The sequence below is a fragment of the Cinclus cinclus genome, chromosome 16, assembly GCF_963662255.1.
Source record: "Cinclus cinclus chromosome 16, bCinCin1.1, whole genome shotgun sequence".
Lineage (NCBI taxonomy): Eukaryota > Metazoa > Chordata > Aves > Passeriformes > Cinclidae > Cinclus > Cinclus cinclus.
This window is the reverse complement of record NC_085061.1, coordinates 9,175,664-9,189,405: the sequence shown is the minus strand read 5'-3', so window position 1 is coordinate 9,189,405 and position 13,742 is coordinate 9,175,664. Positions and strand designations below refer to the sequence as shown.

The 13,742-nt window shown below is 37.2% G+C and overlaps 1 protein-coding gene across 1 annotated transcript in view; it reads right to left on the bottom strand.

The window, feature by feature from the left end:
- SNX29 (sorting nexin 29) overlaps positions 1-13,742 on the bottom strand; it is a 121,515-nt gene that overhangs the window by 40,353 nt on the left and 67,420 nt on the right. The window contains 1 exon segment of the mRNA XM_062503346.1: positions 8,855-8,994. Coding sequence (XP_062359330.1) covers positions 8,855-8,994 — 140 coding nt within the window.

Here is a 13,742-nt window from a genome sequence, read left to right as displayed (position 1 = left end):
TTAGATATCTAAGATATTTTTACTTCAACAATCATCTGTGCTTGGTAACACAGTTCAACTGAAAGATAAATATTGTGGAATGTTTCTACATTGTATCAATCAAGTAACATAGCAATAAATTAGTTCCATTAGCATGTTTCAGGCATTAGAAGGTGCTTTACTAATTAAAAGTTCCATATTTAAGCAAATGCTATTTCCAGTTTGTTAATGTAAATTTTATTCCAGAGTGCTTACTGTATTCTATCAGAGCTTATTCCTGCCACCCAGCAAACCTGGGATGTGGTGAGGAGGCACTGAAGCCACGCAGTGCCCAGTTGGTGACACAGGCTGCCCACTCAGGGGTGCCATCCAGCACCAACCTGGCCACAACACTGGAGGATGCTTTAGCTGAGTGCTGCCATTCATTCCAGTAGAAGGCACAGATATGCACTCTGATAGCTTTAAGAAGTGTCAAGCCATCACCAACTCAGTTTTTGAGAAATCAACCAATTCAAAATTGTATTTAGAACTTCCTTACTTTGCTTCAATATTGTTTTACAGCATTTCAGAGATTGCTTGTTTGCTTTTCATCTTATTGTTTATCTGAAGATGCAATAATAGCACACCTCTAACTTCATATGCAATTATATTCATGTCTATTTATTCAAAAACGCTATTTTAAATGATATTCATGTTTCTGTGAGAAGGTTTAGGTTCATTCTTCACAGTAAAACTGTGCCACACATGCCTATCCATTGTGGGGATGAAGTTATTGAATGAAATGTAATTGTTGCACTAATCTGTAGTTAACTTGGAGTCTGAGCAAATGCTTTTATCCCGCTAAAGTATCTCAAAACTAACTTTGATTGTCAATTTCAATCTAACTAACTAATCAACTAACAACTGTCAATTTCTTTAAAATGAACTCAGAAATACAACATTCACAGGTGCCCTAGAGTAACTTTCCCAAAAGATTTATTTCACTTTTATTTGGCACCAACATTTTAATATTTGCAAAGGTATTTTGGAGAAGTTAATGCTTTTAACTCTCATACCTCTAATATACACATTTAAATGTTCTCCATGACACACTGACAGGTGCAACTATCTTGGTTTGAAAGACAGGTGTCTGACAAGGAAGGCAGGAGCCTCTCTTGAAATGGAAAATGTAACCCCCCTCCCTCCAAATTATTACAGTTTTGAAATTAAGGAGCTCTCAGGGAAAGATATGGGTATGGGAATAGGAATAACAGTTCTTTACCAGGAAAATTAAAATAAAAATACAGTAATAAAAGAAAATAAACAAAACACTGAATTTTCTGGGTGATCAGGTAGAGGGCTGACAATCTGGCTGTACTCAGCAATGTGCATTCTCCAAAAGCCTATGGCACCTAGGAAAGCTTGTGTTTCCTTGTTGGTTGGTGGAGACATCGTGGTGATCTTATTGATGACCTCAGTGGGGATTTGGCGCCGCCCCTCTTGCCACTTTATTCCCAGGAACTGGATCTCTCGGGCAGGACCTTTGACTTTGCTCCTCTTGATGGCAAAACCGGCTCCCAGCAGAATCTGGATGATCTTTTCTCCTTTCTCAAATACTTCCATTGCCGTGTTCCCCCACACAATGATGTCATCAATGTATTGCAGATGTTCTGGAGCTTCACCCTTTTCCAGTGCAGCCTGGATCAATCCATGGCAGATGGTGGGGCTGTGTTTCCACCCCTGGGGCAGTCGGTTCCAGGTGTACTGCACGCCCCTCCAGGTGAAAGCAAACTGAGGCCACACCTGAGGCTTGGGTCAAGGGTCCCAAATTCCTTGCCTCAGTACCATCCAGTTGCACATCTGTACCCATAAGATCCCAGACCTGAAGTAGCCAGGTTGTAAAAGCCTCACGCCCCTATTGCTCAATGTCTTTTCACAGATTACTGAGACCTTTATACGACAGTGGCTCGACTTCCTAAGATATTAAATCTCAACCCCTGGCTCCCCTGCTGGTTGTGAGGGCCCTCCTTTCTTATCCTTATTAACTGGGTGCCCTGATTTCATCTTAGATTTCTCTGTTTCCACAGGGGTGACTGCTGCTGGCTGTGAGCACCCTTGTGGTTCAGCTGCAGCCTGGACAGATGTTACATTTGTGGGTTCCACTGCTGCACCTTCAGACCCTCCCTCTTTAAGTCAGGGGGAGGGTCTCTCACTAGCTGGGGAAAGGTACTCCTTCAGCATCTGGCCCATCTCGTGCATCTCTTTCACCACAACCCCACCAATCCGGGTGGTTTATTTCTGAGGTGGGCTCTGGGACAGCATCCCTATTTTCTGGGGTAGGTATCAGGGTCTTTATCCAAGTCAATCTCCCCCTATCTCTGAATGCTAAATAGAACAGCATATCAGCAACACCAGCCACTGAACAATATCATTACCATTTAGAGAAGATTTGAACCCTTTGAAAACTGGCAGGGTAGTCTCAAAAAGCTGGGTGAAGGGTTGGGAGAAAATTTCCCCGGTATAATTTCCTCTCATTAGGAACCATTATTAAAGTAACCCAAAAACCATACAGTTAGTGTGTGATAGCCTTGAATCCATGTGCCTGCCTTCCAGAGGAAGTTAAAGATCCATTAATTCCTAACCTAATTAACCCATAAAGCAAACTGGATAACAGCCACAGTAGCCTTAGTTATAGGACCCATGTTTAAATAAGGGCCAGCAAATGGGAGAAATATAGCCACGACCATGTGCCACCCAAAACATGGTAAGATAGACCACATGGTGCTACCTAATGAGGTTTCTATATCCAGAAAAAAAAAAAAAGGGTTACTCAAGAACTGTTACTCCTTTTTCTCTCGATGCCATCATGGCCCACATTGGGCACCAAAATCTGTCTTGGTTTGAAAGACAGGTGTCTACTAAGGAAGGCGGAAGCCTCTCTTGAATTGGAAAATGTAACCCACATCCCTCCAAATTACTATAATTTGAAATGAAGGAGCTCTCAGGCAAAGATATGGGAATAGGAATAACAGTTCTTTACTAGGAAAATTAAAATAAAAATACAGTAATACATAAAAATACCCCAAAACTGACAGTCAGAATACAGCCTGACATCCCATCAGTCAGGGTGTTGGCAGCAGTCCCATTAAATGGTGGCTGCAGCCCAGCTGCAGTGACAGATGTGGTTCTGTTGGAGCAGTGCTCCTTCAGAAGGTGCAGTTTCCTCTGAAGGTCCAGTGATGATGTAGAAGGGTCTGGTTTTCCTCTGGAATCCAGTGGGAAAAGGCTGCTCTGATGTTCCAGATTCAGATTTTATCTAGGTAGGAAAAGTTTGGCTCCCCCCCTGGGTGGAGCATCTCCCAATGGGATGATGGAATTTTATCAGTCGTGCAGTGGGACTCAATGGCCCATTAACAGAGGATACTTCCCTGGAGAGAGGATGGGTCATGGAAAAGGTAAAGAGCACTGCCCCACCTGGTTTCAACAGATGGTGGTAGAATACATACTTTTGGTTACATCCTGCTTTGCAAACCAAGACAGCAACTGAAATAGAGATGAGAAAACTGCCAAATACAAACCAAACCAAAATCCTTCAATTCCTCCAGAACAAACATCTATTCTTCCAGAATATTTTAACTTTGCTGTCTGCAAGAACAAAAACAGATACTTGGCTTTAAACACTGTTTAGTGCTAAATAAATCTGAGAGGAGTATTCCCAGGATGACGTTCTTTTTTGAGCTGCTGATTTATTGGCATTGAAATTTGCCTACCAGTCTCTCTCTATCACATTTCTCATAAATTTACCTTCTAAAAGGGTGGAAGCATTTTACAAAATGACAAAGAGGTAGAAATAGTAATTTATTTTTTTTACTACAGTTTAACTTGGTGACTCAAAACACCTAAGAACACAACTTCTGCTATCAAATATGCTGCCAGTAATGTCAACCAGGGGAAATGGAGACAACATATTTTTTGAAAATTACAGTCCTCTAATCATCATTAAAAACTGATGACTCCTTTGGTGTTCAAACACATCCCTCAGAAAACAGAACCTGCTGATGATTTACTGAGCAGATTCCCTGCTTTTGTTAAAGCATCTATTTGAACAGCTCCCACAAGGGAATAAATGCCCAGCTTTAGAGCTCAGCAGAACATAAAACTGTAGCATGGACCCATGGCCTACAATATGAGATTAAAAATTACTTAGCACAGCAATCTGTGAAAATAGTCACCAAATTGTGTTTATTCCATTCTTGCATGTATTTTAAATATTTGCACTGCCAATGCAGAAGAACCAGCAAAGTGGCACTATACCTATTGAATAGCCTTGCATAGCTACCAAGTGGAGTTCTTGCTGTAGGAGCTTCCCAGGTTCAGACTTTGTTTTGCTCACAGGTACATTGTGTACAAACATTGTGTGAGCAGCTGTAATTTAGCCAACACTTCTTTTGCGCAGGGTGGGTGCAAAACACAACTTGAATTAAGATTATATTCTAGTTTTACAGATGATTTGAAGCTGGAAGGCACCCGTGGAGATCACCAAGCCAATCCCCACAAGGCTGCCCAAGGCTGTCCCCTGTCAAATCCAAGCACGGAGTACCAGCAACCTCTGTGCAAACTGCTAGAGGGCTCCACCTTCCTCACAGTGGAAAATAAAGGGGGTTTTATTATTCTTCCTGCACTTCAGTTTGTGCTCATTATGAGGATGATGGAAAGAAAAGCTCTTCCAAAAAAATGAGGACAATTAATACAGAAACCACAGAGACAGAAAACTGGGCCATCACAGCACTTTAGAACTCATTTTCCCAACTTTTTACAGCTTTTAGCTTCTTACATACTTGAAATCATACAGTCTACATGATGATTTATATTGAAAGACTCAATAATATGGCCAAAAAAATGTGATTCTTGTTGCCAAAGATCTCTCCTGGTTTTACATATATTTACAAAGAGCTAAGTGTGTGTGATAATTTTTCACGTTGATAAAAATGTAATTAAAACACAACTGTACTTGTTATAACCAGCTTTGCTTATCTATAATGAACCAATCATAAGTGCAAATAAATGTTCATTTTAGTAAGTATTAGCAGAAAGACCTTCATGAGCTAGCAGATGTAGCAATCTAATTCAGCAGTGCCAATTCTTGATTTAGGTTCTGCTCCACATGGACTGGAAAATTTATCTTGTGATGTCAATTTTAGTACTGCAAAACTTTTTTATTCAGCATGTAAACAGACAAATTAGCAGAGCCAGAATCTATTTTTTACATTAAGACATGAAAGTGGACTATAAAAGAAACTCTTTGTCCAGTCCTGTGACTGAGCTAATGCAGTATCAAAACTGAAAAAGACACAAACTGAAATTACAAGTGGTAGAGACTGACTAAAGAAAAAAATACATCAATGACAGTTCACAGCAGCAGGATTCATAACAAGATACACTTCCACAAGTCACCACAAGCATTTAATACCTTAATGGGAAGAAACGTAGCAAACTCATTCACATTACTGTACTGCAAATTGTTATCTGAGTTTCAAAATAAAAGCAATTCCTTCCTCTGTAAGAGTGTCAGGCTATTCTGTCAGAACAATTTAAATGTTTTTCCTTGTCAGATCTGTGTCTGATTGTATGGAATCACTGCACCTGAAAGGGAGGAATTCCCAAAGGAAAAAAAGCACAATAAAAATTTTAGGCAGTATTACTCTGGCATTGAATTAACAGTGGATTCAGTCTTAGAAATATTAATCTTATGTTCTGTTCATCATAATCATATTCTAGGACCACAATCAGGTTTTAAAAGTGATTAATTAAAACTGACCCTGTAACTTCTATCTATAGGATGCCTAATCAGACATAGCCTTTATGGGATTTTTCATTTGCACACTGAAGCCTGGCCACGTAATTTTACAGTAAGAAGAAACTCTTTAAGACCAGATAATTTTTTTAAATGTTATATTTCATTGCTTCCTAACAGACAGATCTAATGCTCTGGAGATTGTTCATGCATATCAAGACTGTAATTTTTTCCCCAGACTGAGGTATCACTACTGTCTACAGCACAGTCGTAGGACTAATACCTCAATGTTTTGTAATGACTCCTTCCTAAACAAAATGTAACTAACTGTACATACATTTGTGCTACAGGGGAAAAATTAAACATATCTGAATTTTTATATGTAGTTACAGTGTTTACAGTAAAACATTATTAAATCTAACAAAAGAGAAGAATTGCAGGTACAGTACAAAGGCTACAAATGATTAATGTAATAAACACTTCACAGACTCCAAGATATTTAAGGTCTTCTGTTGATGAAGCTCAAAATCCATTACAGAAGGCTAATACTGGAGAAGTTGGCAATCTGAAGTGGAACTTAAATGCATTTTCTTTCAGATGCTTTTCAAACTCCCAGCAGTGTCAGATCATGACTCTCAGATAATAAAGGGCATAAAGAGTTCCAATGATAGCCTGGACATGATGGCACTTTCAGACGCTGATAGAAAGAGCACATTCTAGAAAAGTTCTTTTTATTAATTTAATACTGCTGCTGTAGCTGCAGAAGAGTCTGACAGCTCAGTAGTAAAATGCATTAAAAAGATATTATGTGAGTTGCTGTAGATGAGGAATGTAGTTATTTTGCTCAACAGCTGAATTTTTCCAGAATCCCACTAGTATTCCCAAAGATAACTATCTACTCTAGCCAAGAGAGAATACTGATACATTTGTTATATAACAAAAAGTTCTCAGGAAATAATTCACACTTATAGGAACAGAATTTCTGCCATAATGTCCAGATATCACAGAAGATTCCAGTCCATTGTCTCATGCAATGTGTTAAGAATTATGAAATTGCCGAATTTTAAAAAAACCCTCTAAAAATAAACAGGTTTTTTGCCACCTGGGGCATACCCACACCTGGGTTAGCACCAGCACAGTGCATCACAGGCCTGTTTAGGAATGGGTGATAAATAGTGTTGGCCAATTTCACTCTCTCTCCTTAGAGATAACTGCATTATTTTGTACCACAATGCTTCACACTAACTGAATTGTACCCCTAGAATATTGAAACTGAAACGTGCTGCCTTCTCAATAAAACTTTGCTTTCTGTGAAATTAAGTGAATCTCTCCCTATATTATATTTATTAGAAGAAATACAGTTGGAGGGTTTTATAACAGCGAAATGGTTTCACTCAGATTTGTGCAGCAGTAGGAGAACCCATTACATGGATTGTGATTTTAATCTTGTCCTGTGCAGACCCCCATACCTGCCACTTCTTTTAATAAACAGAAACATGAGATCTAAATTCTACTTACACACTTAGAAAAAAGACTAAGTATCAGAAAGCAATTATTTAGGGCTGAGGAGTAAGAGGACAATTCTTCTCCCTTCCTGTTTTAGACATAAGTGGCCAAGAGATTATAAATATACTGTTCTTGAAATATCACTTCTCAGAACCAAAAGATAGTGTAATAAATTACTTCAGTAACAATAGTGTATTAAGATTAAAAAAAAAATAGGAAAAGGAGTATAATTGCATTTACAATTACATTTTACAATTGCAAATATATTTTGTATTTCCCCCCTTCTATAAAAAACAAAACTAAGTACAATGTAAAGGATAACTTCTTTAAAATGACTGAACAAAAAGCTACACATGGGCCCCTCAACTTTAAACCATTTCCATCTTTACAGCCCTCAGTCAAATCCTAAACAATAAGTTCTTAGGAAGCAAAGGGCAAGTCTCTTAAGTTTTCCCCACAAACATCACTTCACCATTTATAACGCCATCAGCAAAATGTCTCATTAAATTGATTTTAAATCCACAGAAAAATTGGAAACTTATGAATGCCATGAAATGCATCTTGGCATTCTTCCACTCATCTATTACATTTTCTAATAAATAGAGCTTTCTTGAAATGCAATTTCAACTTGAAAATCTGACACACTCTGCAAAAGACCAGGCAATAATACAACTAAATACGTGTGCTATGATGAAACATATTCATTTGAAACTGGTCCTGAAGCTGCAAATAAACCCATCCATGGATTCACAGCTATGGATGCACAATCCCTGTGCAGAGGCTCATGGACAGCAAATTTCACATGAGGACTTACTGTAAGGAAATGTTCAATCTATACATAATTTGTTCAGGTGTGGTACTGAAAACCATTACACTGAAAAATTACTAGTGAAAGAACACAACTTTCAAAAACAAATTTTTGTTAACATTATTTCCTAAATTATTTCCTAAATAGTTTTAAATATTTATAAATACATAAAGAACTAAGTTTAAAGGGAAAAGGGACAGCTTTACGAGATCATACCCCTTGTGTGATGGTATACCAAAGGGTTTGAGATGCTTACATATAACTGTTATTTTTGGACATATTCAACTTCAACATTAATAAAATCAAAACAAGCATCAGCAGACTGCAAAATTCAGTTAAAGAGTTCAACAGCTTGACTTTTGTATTTGGTTAGTAAGGACCCTAATAGTGCTCTACCCTCATCCCTCAAAACAAAGATTAAAAAATAATACAAACCCCTCACAAGCAAAAACAAAACAAAACTAAAGACAAAATAAAATAAATTGAAAATACCTAATGTTTGAAGAGTATGTATGGATGCAGATTTTAAAATCACTTAAATACTTCTGAAAGCTGTACATTGAGATTTTCATTTAAAATCAGTACTTAAATAAACAAACAAAAATAATCTATATGTCATATATTTCTTTAAATTTAACAAAAGCAACTGAAACCCGAACAGTACCCTTCTATTTAAAAAAAAAAACAAACCACTGTTTTAAAGATTTTGGAGATGCTGGCATTATATTTTAAATCAATCTGTGATGAAAAAATCTTAATATTTTCTTGAGTATTTGACAGATACTTACAGAAAAAAGGGCATCAGCTGAATAAGTGTCTCTTTTTTGGGATTGGCTGTGAATTCTGGCACTGTTTGAATAATTTTGTTCATTACATTCCTTAGGTAATTTTGTAGCTGCTTGCGTCGCTCTTCTACAAACTTTGCATCCTAAAAATAGAGAGGAAAAAATATAAATGGCACAAAGAACATGTTTCTCAACTTCATAATGTAACTAAACAATCCTAGTAAGCATAAAAATCGATCTTTGGATGATGTCTGTTATCATGGCTATATAAATATGTTGCCAATATGCAAAAACCCCTTGACTGTCCTTAGAATAAAGGAAAATCATGAATCCTAATAAAACCTGTTTCACAAAAACATCCACTGACAGGATGTCAGATCCTCTCCCTGGCAGAATCTGTCTTCTCTGGACCATAAAGCACTGCAATCTTAGAGAGGCAGAACAGAATAGCAGCACAGAGGCTGTGGCATAACAATTTATGCATTTTGTTGTTGTTGTTGTTGCATAAAAAGATCCAGAATTACCAGTCTTTGCAGGAGGAAATGCTGACTTACTCCCCACTGTGTTCCCAGTGACACTTTAGTGTCACTCCCCAGTGACTCCCCATACTTTTCAGATGTTGGGTGTACAAACTCCAGAATGCATAAGTGTTTGTCCAGCATTTTTTATGTTATTAAATTGTTATTTTGTATGTCTTCATATAGTAGATTTTTTTAAATATTATATCACAACACTCACTAAAATTGTTTACTGCAGCATTTTAGATCCAGGATTTTATACTATATTGACCCAAATAAATAGAATACTTCTATAAACTCCACATTTTGCTGATGGACTTAGAAGTTTATCATAACCAGCAAGATGCCATGCATCCCACAACTTACATATAGTTTAAACCTTCTCCCTGTGAGGGATCACAATTACAGTGGATTATAATCTGAAGGTGACCCATTTCCCAGGAACAGGGAGCTCTAACAGGTTTTCAGTGACATCAGGTGCTGGATGCTTTATGCTCCAGCCAGAGTGTTCTGTCTCGGGACTGCTGGCACTGCTCACCTGGTTTAAATGTCACAGTATGTTCTTTAGGCACAAAGCCAAACTTATTATTAGACAACTACAGCTCTCAAAAACAACCATTATATAAAAGATGTGTCTATCCAACCTGTATTATTCATGTTGGTAAGAAAAGGCATTGAAATTAATTCTCGTTTCTTGGGGGAAAAAAAAATCCAACCCACCGACAAAACACCATAACTACATTTGACATCACTGAATAAAACAACACTGAAATTCATTGTATGGAAAAGGTTCAGCCCATGCTGCCATGCATGGGATGCAGATCTGAAGGTTATTGCTTTCCTAGATAGAACAGAACAACACCATCAAAGCAGGGATGCTACTTCGAGTTCAGGAGGAATTTGCTGTTGCATTCCCAGAACCTTCACTGACATTTTGTTCTGTTCTTCCATCTCATTAGAAGTTACCAGGAACAGGAATATTTTTAGGAATAACAAATCAAACATAATTGTGGGAACAAAACAGAGTAAGTCATAAGAAATCACTGAAGACGTCCACACTTACAGACTTCAAAAACTTAAGCTATGCTTACGTTGTTTAAATTCATGAAATTCCAAAATATATATACAGATTTATTTGATATTTGTCTTCTACATATGAACTTACATAGATGTCCAGTCCTGTTTCAACAGTCCAAGCCTACATTAACACATTTCATTCAATGTAGTAATGTAATGCAAAAATTAATTATTCATTATTCAAATAAAATAATTCAATCAAGATCTAAATGAAAATAACCCCCCCTACATATTATACACTTTGTTATTTCATTTTTATCTGTTACATGCTTTTTCAGCAACACACACACACTCCATGCACCAGTTGTGTTGCAAGTGATTTGCAACTCATCCTTTCTTAAACCATCAAAGCTGCAGTGTTGGAACTCCCCCCAACCCTTGTGCAGGGTCATCTGCTCAGTTCCCACACCTGAGAGCAACTGCTGCTGGCACAGAGCAGAGAACAGCTTGCTCCCTGCCCTGCTTCAGGGGGACAAACGTGTGGAACTGAAGCCTATACAAGCTGTTTGGAACACCAAAGCAAACATTTTATTTATAATGACACATAATATTACCGTAAAATTGAACTAAAATAATAAATAAACGTGCTGCTCAATGCTAATTAAACAATTGACACCTATGTTATTATTTTTTTTCTTTTTACTAAGATTTTTGTTCCCACTGGATTCTTTGGTGAGGCTCAAGCAGCCTTGCGCTCCCCTCTTTCCAAGGATTTAAAGTACCACATCATCCCATTGGAGGGACACTTATTTTGCTGCCACCAGCTGCGTGAGGCAGGAGACAAGACAGGGATGCAGGGAGATATCTGGGAAAAAGAACACATTTGTGGAAGAGCTTTGGTTCTGGAAGCTTTAACCACATGAGCAGAGGTGACATTTGGCACCTGAGCCCATTTCACTTGGAGTCTTCCTCCCCCCAGGTGCTTCCAGGCTGTGCCATGGGGGGAGGATAATTTGGTCACAAATCTTCGACAATGGTATTTTCAGTGAAATAATTTTAATTATGTTCAAGTTTTCTCTTAAGCAGAAGCTGCATTACTTTAGAATGACTTTTATACTGCAAATGTATTTAGCTAAAAACATCTTCTTTCACAGGAAGGACTCCTCTTATAGATACAGGAGCCATTCAGCAATGTAGGTACTGTCTATCTCTTACATTACTCTAAAGAGTCTCCTTGACTACAGAAAATAATGGCACAAAGGACTTTTCTAATTAAGACTACCGGAACATGCTTAGGGAATGCACTTTTTGCTGTTTACAGATGATCAAATTAGTGCTTATAATGTGGCTATTTTTCGGACATTTGTCCAAGAAAAAGGCAGAACATCTCAGAAATAAAAACCCAGCCTGAAATCAGTTTAAAATGTTCTTTTACTCTGACATGAATTTGATCTGTAAAACAAACACCAAGCAATCTACCATGAAATTCTGTACCAAGGCTAGATGTCCTCACCAGAAGCAATGTAAACCAAGGTCAAAATGATTCAGCTCCAGGTCTGCACTTTATCATTAAACGTGCATTTTGCAACAGCAGGTTGGCTACTCAGAGCAATGATTTTAGCACAGAGTTGTTACTGCCAAGCTGTTGCAGTAATAAAGAGTTTTTGTCACAATATAGTAAACAGAACAACTGGTAGCAGAAAAACACAACTGGCTCAAAGCCTGGCCAGTTTTTTTCAGTCTTAAATTATAAAAAGGCATCTATAACCTTCTTTTCATTGGGCCCAATTATCCACAGCAGAAATCTAGCTAGTACTTTACATTCCAACTCATAAACACCTACTTTTATTTACAAGCAAAAAGTAAAAGAAATTTTTTTTATTTGGATTTGTATCAATGACACCCACCCCCTACTTTAGTACATGTCTTTGGTGATTGTATGAGTCTATACAAGCCTACATTTGCATATGTACTCACACAGAAAACAGCAAAGATCTGCCCCTAAGGTTCAATATACATATTTATGTACACTTGATGTGAATGTATTTTGAGGACAAAGTAATTTTGTTAAAATTACCAATATATACACTTTGCAAAAAACCTTTGTATTTTCACATTATTAAAGGTTAGATTTCATAGTTTCATTTTTAAGGAAACAAATAAATACACTGAAAGATAAAGCAGCAGTACTTAAATAAAGACCTGCGTTTAAGATTTCACAGAAGTTTTTAAGGCATATTTTCTAAAAACTAAAACTGCTACTGTTTCTCTACTAACAGAAAGTAATTTACTAGCCCACAATTCAAGAGCACACAGTTTTGATTAAGAGACCACAAAATTTCAGTTAACAAGCAAAACTCTTTCAGATTACAAAAGTATTAAAGCACATCTGGGAAAATATTTTAGTTTGAAATTCATATCTCCCAAAATATGATATGAGATTCTTTTTGACTGATAATTTGCCACACTTCTTCTGCCCACAGCAAAATGCTAGTAGCAAATTACAAATCTCCAAGAATTGTAATACATAATGGAAAAGTTATAGACTCTCAACATGTATTAGAAGATGATGTTAAGGTGTAAAACTAAGAAGCAGAGTCTTGATATATAATATTTTATGTCGTGCTGTTTTGCAGTTTTTCATTACAAGCCAAGTTCATTCCCACTTGCAGTTTAAATTGTTTCACACAACTGCTGGTCTTTTATACACACTGTTAGTATGGAACAGATGGTGAAACATTGGTATTCTTCATTATTAATGGGACAGCTCACTTAAGATGTTTCAAATATTTTCCAGGAGCTTTTGGAAATGCTATGATTGCCGTGGTTACCTGCCATAATTTAGGGACAGATAAAACACTTAAGATTCTGCACTTGGTGCTGTTGCAATCAACATCAAACTCACTGCTCCTGAGGTTCTAACCATTACTTAGCATTTAACCAACCTCCTGCTGGTAGCACTGGGGGAAAAAATAACCCAAACAAAACCAAACAACCAAACAGCTGAGGGCCCAATCCAACTCAATTAAGATAAAAGGAAATATGAAATAAAAGGAAATACGGCTTTAGGACTTTAATCAGCCACTGATACCACACAACACATCCCATCCTAAATTAAGATGATAATAGTGCTATTCAAAGTTAAACCTGAAAATGCAGAAATAAATTCAGGTTATTCTAATGTAGCCTAATATTTTCCACCGTCTTGGCCAACCAGTCTTAGAAAAATTATATCAGTTTTTATCTATTTATGAGGCATCAAATGCTAACCTCAAAATGAAGCTGGAAATCAGATGCTGAGATGGGAGCTAATTAAATACTCAATTGCTGAGTCGTTCTCAGCAGTTTGTAATTAA